We start from the raw sequence: 23,849 nt of genomic DNA, 5'->3' as shown, positions 1-23,849 counted from the left end.
GACCTCTCCTTTTACCAGAATAAACAACAAACAAGGAAGATGTTTGTCTGAAATCCTTTGTAGCATCTAAATAGAATTTTAGAGCACGGACAACGTCCAAATTGTGTAACAAACGTTCCTTCTATGAAACTGGATTCGGACACAAAGAAGGTACAACTATCTCCTGGTTAATATTTTTGTTGGAAACAACCTTCGGAAGAAAACCAGGCTCAGTACGTAAAAACCACCTTATCTGCATGGACCAGATAGGGCGGAGAACACTGCAGAGCAGATAACTCAGAAACTCTTCTAGCGGAAGAAATTGCAACCTAAAACAAAACTTTCCAAGATAATAACTTAATATCTACGGAATGTAAGGGTTCAAACGGAACCCCTTGAAGAACTGAAAGAACTAGATTAAGACTCCAGGGAAGAGTCAAAGGTCTGTAAACAGGCTTGATTCTAACCAGAGCCTGAACAAACGCTTAAACGTCTGGCACAGCTGCCAGCCTTTTGTGAAGTAAAACAGATAAAGCAGAGATCTGTCCCTTCAGAGAACTCGCAGAAAATCCTTTCTCCAAACCTTCTTGTAGAAAGGAAAGAATCTTAGGAATTTTTATCTTGTTCCATGGGAATCCTTTAGATTCACACCAACAGATATATTTTTTCCATATATTATGGTAAATTTTTCTAGTTACAGGCTTTCTAGCCTGAATAAGAGTATCTATTACAGAATCTGAAAACCCACGCTTTGATAAAATCAAGCGTTCAAACTCCAAGCAGTCAGTTGGAGGAAAACCAGATTCGGATGTTCGAATGGACCCTGAATAAGAAGGTCCTGTCTCAAAGGTAGCTTCCATGGTGGAGCCGATGACACATTCACCAGGTCTGCATACCAAGTCCTGCGTGGCCACACAGGAACTATCAAGGTCACCGAAGCCCTCTCCAGATTGATCCTGGCTACCAGCCTGGGAATGAGAGGAAACGGTGGGAATACATAAGCTAGGTTGAAGATCCAAGGTGCTACTATTGTATCCAATAGAGTCGCCTTGGGATCCCTGGATTTGGACCCGTAACAAGGGACCATGAAGTTCTGACGAGAGGCCATCAGAACCATGTCTGGAATGCCCCATAATTGAGTTATTTGGGCAAAGATTTCCAGATGGAGTTCCCACTCCCCCGGATGCTCCTCCATCGCCAGGGAACTCCTTGTTACCCCCTGATGGTTGATATATGTAACAGTCGTCATGATGTCTGATTGAAACCTTATGAATTTGGCCTTTGCTAGTCGAGGCCAAGCCTTGAGAGCATTGAATATCGCTCTCAGTTCCATTATGTTTATCGGGAGAAGAGAGTCTTCCCGAAACCATAGACCCTGAGTTTTCAGGGGTTCCAAGACCGCGCCCCAGCCCACCAGACTGGCGTCGGTCGTGACAATGACCTATTCTGGTCTGCGGAAGCTCATTCCCTGTGACAGGTTGTCCAGGGTCAGCCACCAACGGAGTGAATCTCTGGTTATTTGATCTACTTGTATCGTCGGAGACAAGTCTGTATAATCCCCATTCCACTGTCTGAGCATGCACAGGTGCAATGGTCTTAGATGAATTCGTGCAAAAGGAACTATGTCCATTGCCGCAACCATCAAACCTATTACTTCCATGGACTGCGCTATGGAAGGAAGAAGAACAGAATGAAGTACCTGACAAGAGCTTAGAAGTTTTGATTTTCTGGCCTCTGTCAGAAAAACCTTCATTTCTAAGGAAACTATTATTGTTCCCAAGAAGGGAACTCTTGTTGACGGGGACAGAGAACTTTTTTCTATGTTCACTTTCCACCTGTGAGATCTGAGAAAGGCTAGGACAATGTCCGTATGAGCCCTTGCTTTTGACAGAGACGACACTTGAATCAGGATGTCGTCCAAGTAAGGTACTACTGCAATGCCCCTTGGTCTTAGCACCGCTAGAAGGGACCCTAGTACCCTTGTGAAAATCCTTGGAGCAGTGGCTAATCCGAATGGAAGTGCCACAGGTAATGCTTGTCCAGAAAGGCAAACCTTAGGAACCGAAAATGTTCCTTGTGGATAGGAATACGTAGGTACGCATCCTTTAAGTCCACCGTGGTCATGAATTGACCTTCCTGGATGGTAGGAAGGATCGTTCGAATGGTTTCCATTTTGAATGATGAAACCCTTAGAAACTTGTTTAGAATCTTGAGATCTAAAATAGGTCTGAATGTTCCCTCTTTTTTGGGAATTATGAACAGGTTGGAGTAAAAACCCATCCCTTGTTCTCCTAATGGAACAGGAGGAATCACTCCCATGCTTAACAGGTCTTCTACACAGTGTAAGAATGCCTGTTCGAAGATAATTGAGACCCGTGGAACCTTCCCCTTGGGGGTAGTTCCCTGAATTCCAGGAGATAACCTTGAGAAACTATTTCTAGCGCCCAAGGATCCTGAACATCTCTTGCCCCAGCCTGAGCAAAGTGAGAAAGTCTGCCCCCCACCAGATCCTTCCCAGATCGGGGGCCAACACTTCATGCTGTTTTGGTAGCAGTGGCAGGTGACTTGGCCTGCTTACCCTTGTTCCAGCCTTGCATCGGCCTCCAGGCTGGCTTGGTTTGAGAAGTATTACCCTCTTGCTTAGAGGGTGTAGAATTTGAGGCTGGTCCGTTTCTGCGAAAGGGACGAAAATTTGGCTTCTTTTTAGCCTTAAAAGACCTATCCAGAGGAAGGGCGTGGCCCTTTCCCCCAGTGATGTCTGAAATAATCTCTTTCAAGTCAGGGCCAAACAGTGTTTTACCCTTGAAAGGGATGTTAAGCAAAAGCGCTCTGCGCGCCACGATAGCAAACCCTGAATTATTCGCCGCTAATCTAGCTAATTGCAAAGCGGCATCTAAAATAAAAAAGAGTTAGCCAATTTAAGAGCTTGAACTCTGTCCAAAACCTCCTCGTACGAAGATTCTTTATTGAGCGACTTTTCTAGTTCTTCGAACCAGAAACACGCAGCTGTAGTGACAGGAACAATGCATGAAATTGGTTGTAGAAGGTAACCTTGCTGAACAAACATCTTTTTAAGCAAACCCTCTAACCTTTAATCCATAGGATCTTGAAAGCACAACTATCTTCTATAGGAATAGAAGTGCGTTTGTTTAGAGTAGAAACCGCCCCCTCGACCTTGGGGACTGTATGCTATAAGTCCTTTCTGGGGTCGACTATAGGAACTAATTTCTTAAATATAGGGGGAGGACAAAAGGTATGCCGGGCCTTTCCCACTCCTTATTTACTATGTCCGCCACCCGCTTGGGTATAGGAAAAACATCGGGGGGCACCGGAACCTCTAGGAACTTGTCCATCTTACCTAATTTCTCTGGAATGACCAAATTGTCACAATCATCCAGAGTAGATAATACCTCCTTAAGTAGTGCGTGGAGATGTTGAAATTTAAATTTAAAAGTTACAATATCAGGTTCTGCTTGTTGAGAAATTTTCCCTGAATCTGAAATTTCTCCCTCAGACAAAACCTCCCTCCTGGCCCCTTCAGATAGGTGTGAGGGTATGTCAGAACAGATATTATCAGCGTCCTCTTGCTCTTCAGTGTTTAAAACAGAGCAATCACGCTTTCTCTGATAAGTAGGCATTTTGGAAAAAATGCATGCAATAGAATTATCCATTACAGCCATTAATTGTTGTATGGTAATAAGTATTGGCGCACTAGATGTACTAGGGGCCTCTTGTGTGGGCAAAACTGGTGTAGACACAGAAGGGGATGATGCAGTACCATGCTTACTCCCCTCATTAGAGGAATCATCTTGGGCAATATCATATCTATGGCATTATTATCCCTACTTTGTTTGGACATTATGACACAAATATATCACATATATTTAAATGGGGAGACACACTGGCTTTCATACATATAGAACATCGTTATCTGATGGTTCAGACATGTTAAACAGGCTTAAACTTGTCAACAAAGCACAAAAAACGTTTTACAATAAAACCGTTACTGTCCCTTTAAATTTCAAACTGAACACACTTTATTACTGAATATGTGAAAATGTATGAAGGAATTGTTCAAATTTCACCAAAATTTCACCACAGTAACTTAAAGCCTTAAAAGTATTGCACACCAATTTTGAAAGCTTTAACCCTTAAAATAACTGAACCGGAGCCGTTTTTACATTTAACCCCTATACAGTCCCAGGTATCTGCTTTGCTGAGACCCAACCAAGCCCAGAGGGGAATACGATACCAAATGATGCCTTCTATAAGCTTTTTCAGTGGTTCTTAGCTCCTCACACATGCATCTGCATGCCATGCTTTCCAAAAACAACTGCGCATTAGAGGCGCGAAAATGAGGCTCTGTCTATGACTAGAAAAGGCCCCCAGTGAAAAAGGTGTCCAATACAGTGCCTGCCGTTTTTATTAAAACAATCCCCAAGATTTAACAACTATTAAAAGTAATAATCTGCCAAATATACTTAGTAAAGTAATCGTTTTAGCCCAGAAAAATGTCTACCAGTTTTTTAAGCCCTTATGAAGCCCTTTATTCTTTTACTTAAACTAAGAAAATGGCTTACCGGTTCCCATAGGGAAAATGACAGCTTCCAGCATTACCGAGTCTTGTTAGAAATGTGTCATACCTCAAGCAGCAAAAGTCTGCTCACTGTTTCCCCCAACTGAAGTTAATTCCTCTCAACAGTCCTGTGTGGAAACAGCCATCGATTTTAGTAACGGTTGCTAAAATCATTTTCCTCTTACAAACAGAAATCTTCATCTCTTTCCTGTTTCAGAGTAAATAGTACATACCAGCACTATTTTAAAATAACAAACTCTTGATTGAAGAATAAAAACTACATTTAAACACCAAAAAACTCTAAGCCATCTCCGTGGAGATGTTGCCTGTACAACGGCAAAGAGAATGACTGGGGAAGGCGGAGCCTAGGAGGGATCATGTGACCAGCTTTGCTGGGCTCTTTGCCATTTCCTGTTGGGGAAGAGAATATCCCACAAGTAAGGATGACGCCGTGGACCGGACACACCTATGTTGGAGAAATATACATGGTGTGATGAAGGTTGAGCTTTGATGGGGAGGGCATTGTGTGACCCCACCTACCACCCCTACCTAGTCCTAGTATATTTATGGAGCACATTACCTATTTTAAAGTTGAGGTGTCCTGAAGTGGTAGTGTCAGGTAGATGATCTTTGTGCATGTGTACCCACCTTGTGATGTTGAAATGTATCATGGGATTGTTTGGCAAGTACATTACACTAATTATTTTTTAATAGCCAAACTACCCTCACCATTTGCCTTATATGGAGGAGCCATTTGGGGCTTCAGTCTGCAGACAACAAGGTTAGTATAAAGTGAATTGTTTTGCAGTTGTTATCTGATAAAGCCAATTAGGGACAGATATGTAGCAGAGTTTGCTTCGGGAAGTAAGCAGGGTGCATTTCAAGGTAAGAGAGTTAGAAATTGCTCTATTTTCAGAGCTAAAAACACATGAAAAGGGGCAAAATAAATAATGAAAATATACTGTAAAGTTTTTCATTATACATAACTAAAGATTTTATATAATAATCTCAAGTTATTTACTGTCCTTTTAAGCTGTTTTTCTGAACTTCATCTACACTGTGATGAAATCTCAGAAGAGATCAATCAGATCAGATAAGCTTTATGCCATTATGCATTAAATAGCTGCTATACTGTGCTACACATTAATAGTGATAGCAAATTACAAAAACAACACATAGTTTACTTCCTTCCGTGAGCATTCGTTTGGCATCAAGAGACTTTGCAATTACGTCATTGGCTATCTTCTGGGAGCAATCATTAGCACTTAAGTTGTTACTATGTATGGCTTCCCATGCAGTGATGCAGAGAGTTTATGGACATTTATTCAGGAGAGATGTCAGCTGCGTCTCTGAGCTGACAACCCTATAAAGTCCATCACCTACAGAAGCATGAATAAGGGCTAAGGCTGAGCCAGAAACTTTGCTTGTACACTGTTGGACCCTGTAAATAAGAATGAAATAAAGGTCCTCAGCTGGAGGTTTAAAATTACTCATCACCCACAATGACAGACTTATGGTTCATCTGGCCTGTATGTATTTGTCACATATATACTGCAAAAACCTTCAGCTCAGGACTAACTACAAAGGAGACCTGCTAAATCCTGCCGCACTATTATTATGCTTCATAATCATTATTCCATTACCATACTTACAAAATCTATCAGTCTATTAATCTATTTGCCTTTTTTTCTTAAACTGAAGTGAGACTATTTGTCCTATGTACAAGTATCAGATGCAGGAAATTAGTTTTAGGTGGATAGGTATGAACAACTACATAGTATCCCTGCTGTCCGATTAAGTTATTCAGCGAGTGTTTACAATTTTATATTTTCTTATTGTTTGTCATGAAACCCTGTTTGGGTTTCATTCAAATCTTCAGTCATATTAATCTCACGTCATCATTAGGGAAGTAAGACAGAGGCCTTGACAAATCATCACAAGCTAAACTATCCACTTGAAAAACTGGGACATGTGAAAATAATTGCTACCATGAAATAAGAACTTGTCCCTAAAATGTATTTCATAACTGTGATTTTAGAATAAAAACTTTATTATTGAACAATTCGAGGAAGTAATACAAATGATGACAATCACTATTAACAACATAGAGGTTACCTGTCATACAGAGCAAAAGATATGTAAAGAGACAAGCAAAATACCAAGTTTTCTCAGGTCCCTTAAAAAGCTGTCCTAAGGTACAACCTAGGGGTTGACACACAGTCCGAGACTCCATACGAGTCTCTGTTGACTGTGATTTAATTTTAAAGGGTCATAATAGTCGAAAAATTACATGTGCTAATTCGCTAGATTATGTAATATTACGACTATTGACCCTGCACTACTATGTGTTTAACCCCGGCAAAGGGGGTCCCTGAGTGTAAGTAAACCCCCGCTGATCCAATCAGCAGTGCTAGCCACATGACTCAGATGTGCATCTAGTGCTGCTGAATGAATTAGCAGCATCCCAAGCGGTACTTCTACTGTGTGTTTAACTCATTGTGCAATGGTTAAACACATAGAACAGCAGGGTCAATAGTCATAAAATTACATGCTCTAACAGATTAGATTTATTTTCTCTCTACTTTGGCCCATTAAAATAAACTCCCTTTTAGTTAGTTTTTTATATGTAGCAGTAATTTCATAAATTGCTTCACTGTATGGAATTTGAAACATCAGAAGTCACAATCCTGCCGACCTTTACACACACAATTGTATTATTTACTACTTTTGCTTCCTCTCTTCCTTTTTGCCCTTCTTTTCTCCCCCATAATTCTCTATGATAATAAAAATGATCAGCCACACACATATACACACATACACACACACACACACACACACACTAGGGCTGCACGATTAATCGCATATGCGATTTAAAACCGCGATTAATCGCCATGATTTTAAAACCGCGATTAATCGCCGCGATTTTAAAACCGCAAGAGTTAGCGATTTTTTCCTAAATAAAAAAATCCTCACATGTGGCTGTAATATTGATTTTTAATTGTGATGTCTTGCAAACCAGCTCCATCTAGTGGTTGCTTTTAGCACACATTTGTAAAATGGCTGTTTTACTTTCACTTTCTGTTCTCATAAGCAGCCGTTAAATCTAGAAGTCTAAAAGCAGAGCCCATGCAGGAATGAACAGAGAGCCACTTACTTATATTTCCCCCTAGGGACGTCTGTAGTCTGAAACTTAGGGTATGTAAACATTATGGAGCCTCTCATACACTCTCCTGCTCCTCTGAGAAATGGCTCAAATACATAGCAGATGCAGTTAACCCCACGGCTCCCAAAAAGGCTAAAACTGCTGTCCCCTCTGCTACTGGGTTAACTTAACTGCATCTACAATGTTTTTTTCATCTGTGTGCAACTGTGTATGTGATTGTATATTATATGTGTGTGTGTATGTATGTATGTATGTATGTATGTATGTATGTATGTATGTATGTATGTATATATATATATATATATATATATATATATATATATATATATATATATATATATATATATATATATATATATATATATATATACAGCCAAAAGAAAATGCACTCTCAGGACTTTCATAAACAGGTTACTTTTATTTCTGTAACGTTTTCGGAGGTCTTGCCTCCTTCATCAGCATAAATAAAGTGAAAACAAACAAACTCCTAAATAGTTACTGTTAGTCTGTCCCTGTACAGGATTACACTCCAGCATTGTTTAAGTTGTCATGGCAACAAGCGGCTGTCACATTTACTATCACTAGTCAAAGTATCAGCACAATCGTTTGCACGCTAAGAGTTTGCTTTATGCGTTTAGATAATATGCCACAATGGTTTTATAATTATGGCATTCACATAGAGAAAGCCGATTATTTACGGCTATAGAATTTTGACAACCGGAAGTAGTTTGGCGCACTACTTCCGCCACTTAGCACATTTGGAACGCATTATGCGTTCCAACACCGGTAATTTTGGCGCCAGCACAGGTAGTGGTTTGAAATGATTTTGAGTGAGTATGTCACTATTTAAGAGTTTGTTTGTTTTCACTTTATTTATGCTGATGAAGGAGGCAAGACCTCCGAAAACGTTACAGAAATAAAAGTAACCTGTTTATGAAAGTCCTGAGAGTGCATTTTCTTTTGGCTGCATATCTTCTACAAATTTGCACCCAGGCATTTTTCCTTTGTGGGCGAGTTTTGGTGTTTTGGATACCTATATATATATATATATATATAGATAGATCGATATATATATATTTGTGTGTGTGTATGTGGCTTATACCGCTTCATTTGTTAATCATACCACTGTCCGAATGACTGTCCAAGAAAACATGACAATGTTGTGTGTCATAAGACCTTATAACTGGCTACTATTTAATCACATCACAGGCAGCAAATTTTATTTTAACTATTTTGTGGTTTGTATTTTTATGCTCCAAGAGTGTATTGGACATTGAGAAACATGTACATTAAGATTCTGTAGTGTTACATAAACTTAAGAATGCAAAATCGCTATTTCGTTTTTATTTCAAGAAAATGGCGATTTTTTTTTCCCCATATCGCCCAGCTCCTAACACACACACACATATAGACACACACATAAAGACACACACACACACACATATATATATATATATATATATATATATATATAACATAATTTATGCTTACCTGATAAATTCCTTTCTCCTGAAGTGTAGTCAGTCCACGGGTCATCATTACTTATGGGATATTAACTCCTCCCCAACAGGAAGTGCAAGAGGATCACCCAAGCAGAGCTGCTATATAGCTCCTCCCCTCTACGTCACACCCAGTCATTCGACCGAGAACCAAACGAGAAAGGAGAAACTATAGGGTGCAGTGGTGACTGGAGTATAATTAAAAAATTTAGACCTGCCTTAAAAAACAGGGCGGGCCGTGGACTGACTACACTACAGGAGAAAGGAATTTATCAGGTAAGCATAAATTATGTTTTCTCCTGTTAAGTGTAGTCAGTCCACGGGTCATCATTACTTATGGGATACCAATACCAAAGCTAAGTACACGGATGACGGGAGGGACAGGCAGGATCTCTATACGGAAGGAACCACTGCCTGAAGAACCTTTCTCCCAAAAACAGCCTCCGAAGAAGCAAAAGTGTCAAATTTGTAAAATTTGGAAAAAGTATGAAGAGAAGACCAAGTTGCAGCCTTGCAAATCTGTTCAACAGAGGCCTCGTTCTTAAAGGCCCAAGTGGAAGCCACAGCTCTAGTAGAATGAGCTGTAATCCTTTCAGGAGGTTGCTGTCCAGCAGTCTCATAGGCTAAGCGTATTATGCTACAAAGCCAAAAGGATAGAGAGGTAGCAGATGCTTTTTGACCTCTCCTCTGTCCAGAATAAACGACAAACAGGGAAGAAGTTTGTCGAAAATCTTTAGTTGCCTGTAAATAAAATTTCAGGGCACGGACTACATCTAGATTGTGCAGAAGTCGTTCCTTCTTTGAAGAAGGGTTAGGACACAATGATGGAACAACAATCTCAATTGATATTCTTGTTAGTGACTACCTTAGGTAAGAACCCAGGTTTAGTGCGCAGAACTACCTTATCTGAATGAAAAATCAGATACGGAGAATCACAATGTAAGGCTGATAATTCAGAGACTCTACGAGCCGAGGAAATAGCCATTAAAAACAGAACCTTCCAAGATAACAGCTTGATATCAATGGAGTGAAGGGGTTCAAACGGAACACCCTGTAAAACGTTAAGAACTAAGTTTAAGCTCCACGGCGGAGCAACAGATTTAAACACAGGCTTAATCCTGGCCAAAGCCTGACAAAAAGCCTGAACGTCTGGAACTTCTGACAGATGCTTGTGTAAAAGGATGGACAGAGCTGAGATCTGTCCCTTTAACGAACTAGCAGATAAACCCTTTTCTAAACCTTCTTGTAGAAAAGACAATATCCTAGGAATCCTAACCTTACTCCATGAGTAACCCTTGGATTCGCACCAGTGTAAGTATTTACGCCATATCTTATGGTAAATTTTCCTGGTAACAGGTTTCCTAGCCTGTATTAAGGTATCAATTACTGGCTCCGAAAATCCACGCTTTGATAAAATTAAGCGTTCAATTTCCATGCAGTCAGCTTCAGAGAAATTAGATTTTGATGTTTGAAAGGACCCTGAATTAGAAGGTCCTGTCTCAGAGGCAGAGACCAAGGTGGACAGGATGACATGTCCACTAGATCTGCATACCAGGCGCTATTAGAATCACTGATGCTTTCTCCTGTTTGATCCTGGCAATCAAACGAGGAAGCATCGGGAAGGGTGGAAACACATAAGCCATCCTGAAGGTCCAAGGTGCTGTCAAGGCATCTATCAGGACCGCTCCCGGGTCCCTGGACCTGGACCCGTAACGAGGAAGCTTGGCGTTCCGGCGAGACGCCATGAGATCCATATCTGGTTTGCCCCAACGTCGAAGTATTTGGGCAAAGACCTCCGGATGAAGTTCCCACTCCCCCGGATGAAAAGTCTGGCGACTTAGGAAATCCGCCTCCCAGTTGTCCACTCCTGGGATGTGGATCGCTGACAGGTGGCAAGAGTGAGACTCTGCCCAGCGAATTATCTTTGATACTTCCATCATCGCTAAGGAACTTCTTGTCCCTCCCTGATGGTTGATGTAAGCCACAGTCGTGATGTTGTCCGACTGAAACCTGATAAACCTCAGAGTTGCTAACTGAGGCCAAGCCAGAAGGGCATTGAGAACTGCTCTCAATTCCAGAATGTTTATTGGAAGGAGACTCTCCTCTTGAGTCCATGATCCCTGAGCCTTCAGGGAATTCCAGACAGCGCCCCAACCTAGTAGGCTGGCGTCTGTAGTTACAATTGTCCAGTATGGCCTGCTGAAGGGCATCCCCCTGGACAGATGTGGCCGAGAAAGCCACCATAGAAGAGAATCTCTGGTCTCCTGATCCAGATTCAGCGTAGGGGACAAATCTGAGTAATCCCCATTCCACTGACTTAGCATGCACAATTGCAGCGGTCTGAGGTGCAGGCGTGCAAAAGGAACTATGTCCATTGCCGCTACCATTAAGCCGATTACCTCCATGCATTGAGCCACTGACGGGTGTTGAATGGAATGAAGGGCACGGCAAGCATTTAGAAGCTTTGTTAACCTGTTCTCTGTCAGGTAAATTTTCATTTCTACAGAATCTATAAGAGTCCCCAAGAAGGGAACTCTTGTGAGTGGTAAGAGAGAACTCTTCTCCTCGTTTACTTTCCACCCATGTGATCTTAGAAATGCCAGTACTAACTCTGTATGAGACTTGGCAGTTTGAAAGCTTGACGCTTGAATCAGAATGTCGTCTAGGTACGGAGCTACCGAAATTCCTCGCGGTCTTAGTACCGCCAGAAGAGAGCCCAGAACCTTTGTAAAGATTCTTGGAGCCGTAGCCAACCCGAAGGGAAGAGCTACAAACTGGTAATGCTTGTCTAGGAAGGCAAACCTTAGATACCGGTAATGTTCTCTGTGAATCGGTATGTGAAGATAAGCATCCTTTAAATCCACTGTGGTCATGTACTGACCTCTCTGGATCATGGGTAAGATTGTCCGAATAGTTTCCATCTTGAATGATGGAACTCTGAGGAATTTGTTTAGGATCTTTAAATCCAATATTGGTCTGAAGGTTCCCTCTTTTTTGGGAACCACAAACAGATTTGAGTAAAACCCTTGTCCGTGTTCCGACCGCGGAACTGGATGGATCACTCCCATTAGTAAAAGGTCTTGTACACAGCGTAGAAACGCCTCTTTCTTTATCTGGTTTGTTGACAACCTTGAAAGGTGAAATCTCCCTTGTGGGGGAGAAGCTTTGAAGTCCAGAAGATATCCCTGAGATATGATCTCCAACGCCCAGGGATCCTGGACATCTCTTGCCCAAGCCTGGGCGAAGAGAGAGAGTCTGCCCCCCACCAGATCCGTTACCGGATCGGGGGCCCTCACTTCATGCTGTCTTAGGGGCAGCAGCAGGCTTTCTGGCCTGCTTGCCCTTGTTCCAGGCCTGGTTAGGTTTCCAGCCTTGTCTGTAGCGAGCAACAGCTCCTTCCTGTTTTGGAGCAGAGGAAGTTGAAGCTGCTCCTGCCTTGAAATTACGAAAGGCACGAAAATTAGACTGTCTAGCCCTGGGTCTTGAGGCAGGGCATGGCCTTTACCTCCCGTAATATCAGCGATAATTTCTTTCAAACCGGGCCCGAATAAAGTCTGCCCCTTGAAAGGTATGTTAAGTAGTTTCGATTTAGAAGTTACATCAGCTGACCAGGATTTTAGCCACAGCGCTCTGCGTGCCTGAATGGCGAATCCGGAATTCTTAGCCGTAAGTTTAGTTAAATGTACTATGGCATCAGAAATAAATGAATTAGCTAGCTTAAGGGTTTTAAGCTTAAGTGAAATCTCATCTAATGTCGCTGAGTCAAGGGTGTCTTCCAGAGACTCAAACCAAAATGCTGCCGCAGCCGTGACAGGCGCAATGCATGCAAGGGGTTGTAATATAAAACCTTGTTGAACAAACATTTTCTTAAGGTAACCCTCTAACTTTTTATCCATTGGATCTGAAAAGGCACAGCTATCCTCCACCGGGATAGTGGTACGCTTAGCTAAAGTAGAAACTGCTCCCTCCACCTTAGGGACCGTTTGCCATAAGTCCCGTGTGGTGGCGTCTATTGGAAACATTTTTCTGAATATAGGAGGGGGTGAGAAAGGCACACCGGGTCTGTCCCACTCCTTAGTAATAATTTCAGTAAGTCTCTTAGGTATAGGAAAAACGTCAGTACTCGTCGGTACCGCAAAATATTTATCCAACCTACACATTTTCTCTGGGATTGCAACTGTGTTACAATCATTCAGAGCCGCTAACACCTCCCCTAACAATACACGGAGGTTTTCCAGCTTAAACTTAAAATTTGAAATGTCTGAATCCAGTTTATTTGGATCAGATCCGTCACCCGCAGAATGAAGCTCTCCGTCCTCATGCTCTGCAAATTGTGACGCAGTATCAGACATGGCCCTAGCATTATCAGTATACTCTGTTCTCATCCCAGAGTGATCTCGTTTACCTCTAAGTTCTGGTAATTTAGACAAAACTTCAGTCATAACATTAGCCATGTCTTGTAAAGTGATTTGTAATGGCCGCCCTGATGTACTTGGCGTTACAATATCACACACCTCCTGAGCGGGAGATGCAGGTACTGACACGTGAGGCAAGTTAGTCGGCATAACTTCCCCCTCGTTGTCTGGTGAATGTTGCTTAACATGTACAGATTGACTTTTATTTAAAGTAGCATCAATGCAATTAGTACATAAATTTCTATTGGGCTCCACCTTGGCTTTTGAACATATTGCACAAAGAGATTCCTCTGTGTCAGACATGTTTAAACAAACTAGCAATTAGACTAGCAAGCTTGGAAATACTTTTCAACTAAATTTTCAAGCAATATGTAAAAACGTTACTGTGCCTTTAAGAAGCACACCAAAAAACTGACACAGTTGAATAAAAATGAACCGGATTAGTTATATAAACCAAATTTAGCAAAGGATTGCACACATTAGCAATGGATGATTAACCCTTAATATCAGAAAAAAAAACGTATAACAATTGACAATATAAGCGTTTTTATCACAGTCAAGCACAGTCTCACAGGTCTGCTGTGAGTGATTACCTCCCTCAAAACTAGTTTTGAAGACCCCTGAGCTCTGTGGAGACGTCCTGGATCATGCAGGGAGAAAAAGACAGACTGTGACTGAATTTCTGATGCGTAGTAAAAGCGCCAAAATAGGCCCCTCCCACTCACACTACAACAGTGAGGGAAGCTCAGTAAACTGTTTTAATTTAAAACAAACGACAGCCATGTGGAAACTAAAGCCCAAAACAATTTTCACCAAGTACCTCAGATAATTAAACGATTTAACATGCCAGTAAACGTTTAAAATCTAATATATGAAATGTCATAAAAAAGCCTGCTGCTAGTCGCTCACACTGCAAGTTAGGCTAAAAGTTGTATGCATATAGTATTTTCCCAGTGAAGTGCCATTCCCCAGAAATACTTAAGTGTAAACATATATACATGTCAGCCTGATACCAGTTGCTACTACTGCATTTAAGGCTGTACTTACATTATATCGGTATTAGCAGTATTTTCAAAGTCAATTCCATTCCTTAGAAAATAATATACTGCAACATACCTCTTTGCAGGTGAACCTGCCCGCTGTCCCCTGATCTGAAGTACCTTACTCCTCAGAATGGCCGAGAACAGCAAACGGATCTTAGTTACATCCGCTAAGATCATATACAAAAACTCAGGTAGATTCTTCTTCAAATTCTGCCTGAGAAGGAAACAACACACTCCGGTGTCGTTTAAAATAACAAACTTTTGATTGAAGATATAAAAAACTAAGTTTAATCACCACAGTCCTCTCACACATCCTATCTATTAGTTGGGTGCAAGAGAATGACTGGGTGTGACGTAGAGGGGAGGAGCTATATAGCAGCTCTGCTTGGGTGATCCTCTTGCACTTCCTGTTGGGGAGGAGTTAATATCCCATAAGTAATGATGACCCGTGGACTGACTACACTTAACAGGAGAAATATATATATATATACACACACACACACACACATATATACACACACACAAGGACATAAGTCAGAGAGTAAAATATAAACATGTACAAAACTTACTTTGAAATTGGGTTTACACTTGCTTCCACAATTGTCAAAACTTTGCAATTCTTTATGTTTTCTGGAAATTCTTGGATACCTGCAAAAGACAAACATTTTCAATGATTTAACACAGAAAAGAGACAATTTGAGTTTTTTTTAAATAATAATCTACTGTTCATTCCGGCTATAAATAATTCAACTTGCAGTAAAAAAAAAAAAAAAATCCTTGAGCAGTTTATCTGGGAATTGGGAAACTCATATGAAAGTCTCAGGCTACCAGGAAATGAGTCTTTAGTAATTACTTACTACATAATAATTACTTTAAAGGGAAAAAAGCATTATACCAAGAATTGCCTTAGCACGAAATGGATAAAATACATCTCTGTACTTCATAGAGACATCGGTATTGTTAAAAATGTACGCACATCTCTAGCCAAATGAAAATTAAATAAATCTGCTTAAAGGGCCCATGTACTATGGCATTTTGTTCTTTTTATGGTGTTCCCAATGTTCCATTTTACTTGCTGGAGTGTATGCAATTGCTTACAAAAATCTTATCTAGCTTTATTTGAAATAACTTTTTGCCAGCTGAAACTGCTACTTATTCTGGAGATTTCAAAACTGCAGAAATGGGTACAAAAAACCCCCAAGATCTACCTCTTGCCGAGCGAGACAATACTTACACTATAGCACAGTGCCTCCATGAGTGAAGCTATTATAGGACCAAAAACTCATTAAGGAAATGTGACGTACATGGTGCATCCACAGGGTTAAATAGAAAAATAAACCACATGGAATAGTTTCACATATAAACAATACTCGGTATTGCATGTAACAAGCTAAAGGAAATGAACTGTGAGGAAACACATTTTTATAGTATAGTGTATAGGTTTTATGCTAAAGTTAAATGTTCCAAAACCATTCTGGTTTAAAATATTGTTACATGGTTTTTACAGTAGCAAAAGAAGATTATTATTATTATTATTATTATCAGGTATATTTAGAATGCTAACAAGTTCCGCAGCGCTATTCTAATAGTCTTAAAGGGACATGAAACCCCAAAAAAATTCTTTCAGGATTCAGATAGAGAATACAACTTTCTAATTTACATATGTTGCCTAATTTGTTTCATTCTCTTGGTATCATTTGTTGAAGGAGCAGCAATGTACTACTGGTTTCTAACTGAACACATGGGTGAGTGAGCCAATGACAATCAATATATATGCAGCCACCAGTCAGCAGCTAGAACCTAGGTAATTTGCTGCTCCTGAGCTTGCCTAGATAAACCTTTCAGCAAAGGATAAAAAGAGAAGGAAACAAATGAAATAGAAGTACATTTAAAGTTGTTTGAAATTGAATTCTCTATCTGAATATTGAAAGAAAACTGTTGGGTTTATGCCCCTTTAATGTTTTGCCTAACTACACTATTACTTTGCGCTCTCCTTGTAAATATGGCTGAATAAAAAAATTATTTGTAAACTCATTTATACATAACAGGTTAGGTCATTTTTTAAACAAAACCCCTTAGATTCTCTTATGCCACTGCAGAGCTCCAAATCGCGAGATGCCCCTTTTTGGGAGTTTTGCTCCACTGTCCAAACCTACTGTTTTCCCTTTTAATTCTATGTCCAGGTCTCAGAAAGTGAAATATATCCAAGATCAGCACCTACACTGGACCAGCAAGACCACTCCGTTCTCCGCACACTCCCAGTGCTGGGATGAAGATATTTACAATGCACTACAACAAAATTCAAAGAACTGCACAGGACCTGAGAACAAACTTATTTTCTCAATTCATTTATCAGCACAAGGATTATTATACATGCATCTATATATGATATAAATTATACATACCCTGGGATAAATTATAGAATTTTTTTTACCAAAACACTGAGCCACCAGTTTTTCATAAATTATGAATAAAATAAGAAGCTATGGATGTTATATATTTTGCTATCCACAATACATCATAATGTTTACAATTATATATTCTCTGGCTGCTCGCGCTCACCAGAGAATGACTTGCCTTAAAACTTTGGTGTTTTACACACCACAGTATTAAGAAAAACAGATTATAATAAGCTACTTTCAGAAAAATAAATGTTTACTGAATAAGTGTTTCTGGAATTTGCAAAATCTGAGTATGTATCCGTTTAGTCAATGAATCGCAGTATTTAAAAACAGAAACATGAATTTTGTTGGACATTGAGCTACTGATGTCAGTTAATAAATTAAGAGGAAGGGCACAGAGTCTTCTTATTGTAAAATGACATAGTAATACAGAGGGGTATTAGTGCACAAATGTTTGCTTGTTGACAAAAGTGTTGCAACGGTGTTAAACATGTCTAAAATCTGCTCAGAGGCTTCAATAAATGAGCAGGTTCAAAAAATAAGGGGTTTCAATTGTAGTCGGCAAACAAAATTATGATTTTTAAAAAACAAAATGTATGCTTACCTGAAAAATGTCTTTCTTTCCGGGCATGGAGAGTCCACGTCATTCCAATTACTAGTGGGATATTTACTCCTGGCCAGCAGGAGGAGGCAAAGAGCACCCCAGCAGAGCTGTTAAGTGTCACTTCCCTTACCCATAACCCCCAGTCATTCGGCCGAAGGGAAATGGAAAAAGATGATAACACAAAGGTATAGAGGTGCCTGAGGTTTCACAAAAAAATCTGTCTTATTTAAGGATGGGGTCGTGGACTATCCATGCCCAGAAAGAAAGAAATTGATCAGGTAATCATACATTTTCTTTTCTTTCCTATGGCATGGAGAGTCCACAACGTTATTCCAATTACTAGTGGGAATCAATGCCCAAGCTAGAGAACACAGAATGAACAGGGAGGGAGAACAAGGCAGGAGAACCACCGCTTGAAGAACCTTTCTCCCAAAAGAAGCCTCAGCCGAGGCAAAAGTATCAAATTTATAGAATTTGGAAAAAGTATGCAGAGAGGACCATGTTGCCGCCTTGCGAAGCTTCAATTTTGAAGGCCCAAGAAGAGGAGACAGTCCTAGTGGAATGAGCTGTAATTCTCTCAGGAGGCTGCTGTCCAGCAGTCTCATAAGCAAAACTAATCTTACTTCTCAACCAGAGGGAAAGAGAAGTAGCCTTCTGACCTTTACACTTTCCAGAGAAACAAACAAACAGGGCAGAAGACTGACGAAAATTTTAGTAGTCTGTAGGTAAAATTTTAGTGCATGCACAACATCCAAGATATGAAAAAGACGTTCCTTATGAGAAGGAGGATTAGGGCAAAAAGAAGGAATAATGATTTCCTGAATAATGTTTCGATCCGACACCACTTTAGGGAGAAAACCCAATTTAGTATGAATGACCGCCTTATCCGCATGAAAAATAAGGTAAGGGGAATTGCACTGTAGAGCCGAGAGTTCAGAAACTCAACGAGCAGAGGAAACCGCAACAAGGAACAAAACCTTCCAAGATAACTTAATATCTACAGAATGCATTGGCTCAAACTGAGCCTGTTGCAAAACTTTAAGAACAAGGTTTAAGCTGCAAGGAGGAGCAACAGGTTTAAACACAGGCCTAATTCTGAGAAGGGCCTGAAAAAAAGATTGAACATCTGGCACATCTGCCAGGCGTTTGTGTAAAAGAATAGACAGTGCAGAAATCTGACCCTTCAGAGAACTGACTGACAAGCCCTTCTCCAGACCCTCCTGGAGAAAAGACAATTCTAGGGATCCTGACCCTGCACCAAGAGAAACCCTTAGATTCACACTAATTTTAGGTATTTGCGCCATACCTTATAGTAAATTTTACGAGTAACTTGTTTGCGAGCCTGAAGCACGGTATTAATGACCGACTCAGAAAACCCACTGTTGGTCAAAACGAAGCATTCAATCTCCAAGCAGTCAGCTTCAGAGAAACTAGATTTGGATGGAGGAAAGGACCCTGTGTTAGAAAAGATGACATCTTCACAAGGTCCGCAAACCAGATCCTGAGAGGCCATGCAGGAGCTATTAGAACTACAGATGCTCTCTCCTTCTTGATACGAGAAATGACTCGTGGAAGAAGAGCAAAAGGAGGGAACAGGTATGCCAGACCAAAATCCCAAGGTACCGCCAGAGAATCTATCAGGGCGGCCTGAGGATCTCTTGACCTTGAACCGTACCTTGGAAGTTTGGCATTGTGGCGAGACACCATCAGATTTAACTGTGGAACCCCCCACCTGTGGGTTATCCTGGTGAACACCTCCAGATGGCGAGCCCACTCTCCAGTATGAAAGGTCTGTCTGCTCAGAAAATTTGCCTCCCAGTTGTCCACACCTGAAATGGAGGATAGAAGACAATCGTGAGCTTCCGCCCACTGGATAATGCAAATTACCTCCTTCATAGCAAGGGAACTCTGAGTTCCTCCCTGGTGGTTGATGTAAGCTACTGAGGTGATGTCTGACTGGAATCCGATAAACCAGGCTAAAGACAACTGAGGCCAACTTATCAAGGCATTGAAGATTGCTCTCAACTCTAAGATGTTTATGGGAAGAGATGACTCCTCCCAAGTCCACTGGCCCTGAGCTTTTAAACGAGCTCCTGACTGCTCCCCAGTCTAACAGGCTGGCATACATGGTCACAATCACCCAGGAGAGTCTCCGGAAGCGTTTGCCCTGAGACATATAATTCTGTGAAATCCACCAGGAGAGAGTCTATTGTTAGAGGAACCAGATCTATCCTCTGAGATAGATCTGAATGGTCTCCATTCCATTGACTGAGTATGCATAGTAGCAGAGATCTCAGGTGGAACTGAGTAAAAGGAATGATGTCCATAGAAGCAACCATCAGACCAATTTCCTCCATGCATTGAGCCACTGATGGACAAATAGTAGACTGGAGAGACATGAAGAGAAAAGTTTGAATTTTCTGACATCCATCATAAAAATCTTCATGGATCGGGAATCTATGATGGTCTCTAAGAAACACACCCTTGTAGCTGGAAGGGAACTCTTCTCCAGATTCACTTTCCACACGTGGGAACGTAGAAAAGACAACAAGATCTCTGTATAAGAGCTTGCTAATCGATAAGATGAAGTTTGAACCAAGATGTCATCCAGGTAAGGCGCCACTGCAATTCCCTGACACCTGACTACTGCCAAAAGAGCCCCCAGAACCTTTGTGAATATTCTGTGAGCTGTAGCAATTCCAAACTGACGATCAACAAATTGAAAGTGCTTGTCTAGAAAAGCAAATCTCAGGAACTGGTGATGATCCCTGTGAAAGGGAACATGAAGATATGCGTCCTTCAGGTCTATGGTCGTCATGAACTGACCATCTTAGCCCAAAGGAAGAACGGAATCCTGAGGATTTTGTTGAGAGATTTTAGGTCTAAAATGGGCAAAAAATGCACTTCTACACCTCAGTTAGACTGAGGTGCCCTACCATAACAGTCAGTAATTGAAATAAAACAAATAAAGAGCACAAACGATATCCCCACAGCCGCCACAGAAAAGGACACACAGAGAATTATACTGCACCGCTCAGCGTACAAGCAGAAGAGCGGTATGTCACGTGAGCGGCAGCACAAGAAACTGTGCAACAAACTAAAAGTGCTCAATCAAAATCTATCAGCAGTCTGACAGAGAGAACGGTTACAATCTTCAATATGTAAGAAAAAAAAAAGTTTATAATTTTAGTGCCTGCACACTGCCCCAATAAATCCTTAAATGATTGAATAAGTCCCTATTTAAAATAATGCAAAAAAACTCCTGAAAGTGCAAGTCTCCAATACCTAGAAGACAAAAGCACCAGTCATTCTGCTGATGGAACAAGGAAAAGTAGGAGAAACATCAGGGTATAAAAGGTGCCAGAAGAAATATAAAAAGGAAGCCGCCCATCAAAACAAATTACAGGCGGGGTCATGGACTCTCCCTGCCAAGAAGGAAAGGAATTTATCTGGCAAGCATAAATGATGTTTTCCTTCCATAAGGCAGGGAGAGTCCACAACTTCATTCCATACTGTTTGGAAAACTATACCCAAGCTCTAGTGGACACTGAATGAATAACGGAAGGGAACAGAAAAAAAAGAGGCGGACCCTATACTGAGGGCACCACAGTCTGCAAAACCTGTTATCTGAAAGCTGCTTCAACCAAAGCAAACATATCAAACTTGTAAAATTTAGAAAAAAAGTGTGTAAGGACAACTAGGTAGCCGCCTTACAAATCTGATCCATGGAGGCTTCGTTTTTAAAAGCCCAAGAGGAAGCCACTGCTCTAGTGGAATGAGCCGTTATCCTCTCAGGAGGCCGTCGCCCCGCTGTCTCATAAGCTAAGCAGATGACACTCCTCAACCAGAAAGATAGAGAAGTCGTAGTAGCCTTCTGCCCCTTACGCTACCCAGCATAGATGACAAAGAAGAAGATTGTCTGAATTCCTTAGTAGCCTGAAGGCACAAACCACATCTAGATTGTGAAGCAAACGTTCCTTCACTGAAGGAGGATTAGGACACAAGGAAGGATTAACAATTTCTTGATTAATGTTACGATTCAAAACCACCTTACGGAGGAACCCTACTTTAGTGCATAAAACCGCTTTATCAGCATGAAAAACCAGATAAGGGGGATCACATTGCAAAGAAGAAACCTCAGAAACTCTGCACGCAGAGGCAATAGCCAACAAAAAAATAACCTTCCAAGATAACAATTTATCAACAATATGCATAGGCTCAAACAGAGCCTGCTGCAAAACACTAAGAACAAGATTGAGGCTCCAAGGCAGTGCCCCAGATCTAAACATGGGTCTGATCCTAGCCAGAGCGTTAAAGGACTGCACATACCGAAGCTCAGCCAACCTTTTGTGCAGTAACACCGACAGGGCCGATATCTGTCCCTTTAGGGAACTAGCAGATATGCCCTTCTCCAGTCCATCCTGGAGGAAAGCTAAAATTCTGGCAACCTTAACCTTATGCCAGGAAAAGCCACGCTCTTCACACCGGTAAAAGTAAGTCCTCCACACTTTATGGTAGATACGACGAGTAACCGGCTTATGAGCTTGAACCAGAGTGTCGATAACACTCTCAGAGAACCCTCTTTTGGCTAAGACTAAGAGCTCAATCTCCACAAAGTCAGCCTCAAAGAACCTAGCTTTTGATGAACGAAGGGACCCTGTATCAGCAGATCTCTGCGACAAGGTAACCTCCACTGAGGAGATGAGGACATCCCCACCAGATCCGCAAACCACGTCCTTCGTAGCCACGAAGGAGCAATCAGAATCACATATGCTCGCTCCTGCTTGATGCAAGCCACCACAAGAGGGGGAAGCGGAAATGGAGGAAAAAGATATTTGAGACGAACCTCCATGGTACTGATTAGGGTTGCACCGATACCATTTTTTTAAGACTGAGTACAAGTACCGATACTTGTTTTCAAATACTTGCCGATACCAATTACCGATACTTTTTTTTTACTGTCATGTGACAGGTTACCAAGCACAATACAGACTAACTATTTAAGATTCCTTCTTTATAATTATGAAGGACTGTAACTTAAAAGACATTATGAAATAATAAAACAGTTTTAGTTGTCACAAAGTTCACAGAACATGTTTATAAATAAAAATATTACAATAAATATATTAATAACAACAGCAATAAATAACAAATATAAAATTACAACCAACCAAAAGTGCAATACAGTAAAAAATAGAACAGTGCACTGTTTAATCATGGGGAACAGCACTATGGGCTAGATTATATTTGACTGGCAAGCTTTACAAATGATCTCATTACATGTCCTACTCCATTAAAGTCTATGGAATTGGAAACGTGAACAGAGCATTGGTAAAGCTTACCAATCAAATCTAATCTAAATCTAGTCCTATAATTGCAGGATGAGTGTTCATTGGAATTAACTTAATTTGTCCTATGCGTACTCTTCCTGCAATTATATAATCTAAGTGTATGGATGTTCCTCAGAGTACAGTATGTTTTGAACATAATTATGCAAGATAAGAACTAGCAGTAAAAAAGACAATCAAGCAATAAGAATAGTTTTTCAAAACTTAGTGCCAAGTTCTTTTTAAGGAACAGAACAGAAGCATCTCTGCATGTTCAGCTATTAGTCTGTTTTTGCTATAAGTAAGGAGGTTCAACTCTAAGTTGAACAGTCTTTCACTTTCCACACTACTGCATGGGGCAGAAAGATATTTTTGGGCCATTTTAGCCAGTGCTAGAAATCTCAGTTTATTAATTGCCCAGAACTTCAGGGGTTTGTCTGAACGAGGTACAGTGATCTCTCCTACAATAATACAAATAACAATTTGTATTGGCAGAACAATAGTAAACAATTTTTTCTCCACTCCAGCTTAAAATGAAATGGAAACATGCAGTTTGAAAAAACGTCAGAAGATAGCATATGGGTAGGAAGTGGAGGTATCGGTTTATGTATCGGTGCATTTACACGAGTACAAGTACTCATGCAAATACTTGGTATCGGTGCAACCCTAGTACTGATAGGGCATCTATCAATACCGCCTGAGGGTCCCTCAACCTCGACCCGTACCTGGGTAGCTTGGCGAGATGCCATGAGATCTATCTCCGGCATCCCCCACTCACTGCATATCTCTGCAAACACCTCGGGGTAAAGAGACCATTCCCCTGGGTGAAAGGATTGCCTGC

At 40.9% G+C, this 23,849-nt stretch overlaps 1 protein-coding gene across 1 annotated transcript in view; it reads right to left on the bottom strand.

Annotated features, from left to right (window-relative positions):
* The window catches only part of ERBIN (erbb2 interacting protein), a gene marked incomplete in the record, with an annotated part of 752,109 nt that overhangs the window by 270,470 nt on the left and 457,790 nt on the right, over nucleotides 1-23,849 (bottom strand). The window contains 1 exon segment of the mRNA XM_053701342.1: nucleotides 15,245-15,323. Coding sequence (XP_053557317.1) covers nucleotides 15,245-15,323 — 79 coding nt within the window.

Source organism: Bombina bombina, chromosome 2 (genome assembly GCF_027579735.1).
Source record: "Bombina bombina isolate aBomBom1 chromosome 2, aBomBom1.pri, whole genome shotgun sequence".
NCBI classification, from domain to species: domain Eukaryota; kingdom Metazoa; phylum Chordata; class Amphibia; order Anura; family Bombinatoridae; genus Bombina; species Bombina bombina.
The sequence above is the reverse complement of the archived record's forward strand: the minus strand, read 5'-3'. Positions and strand labels throughout refer to the sequence as shown.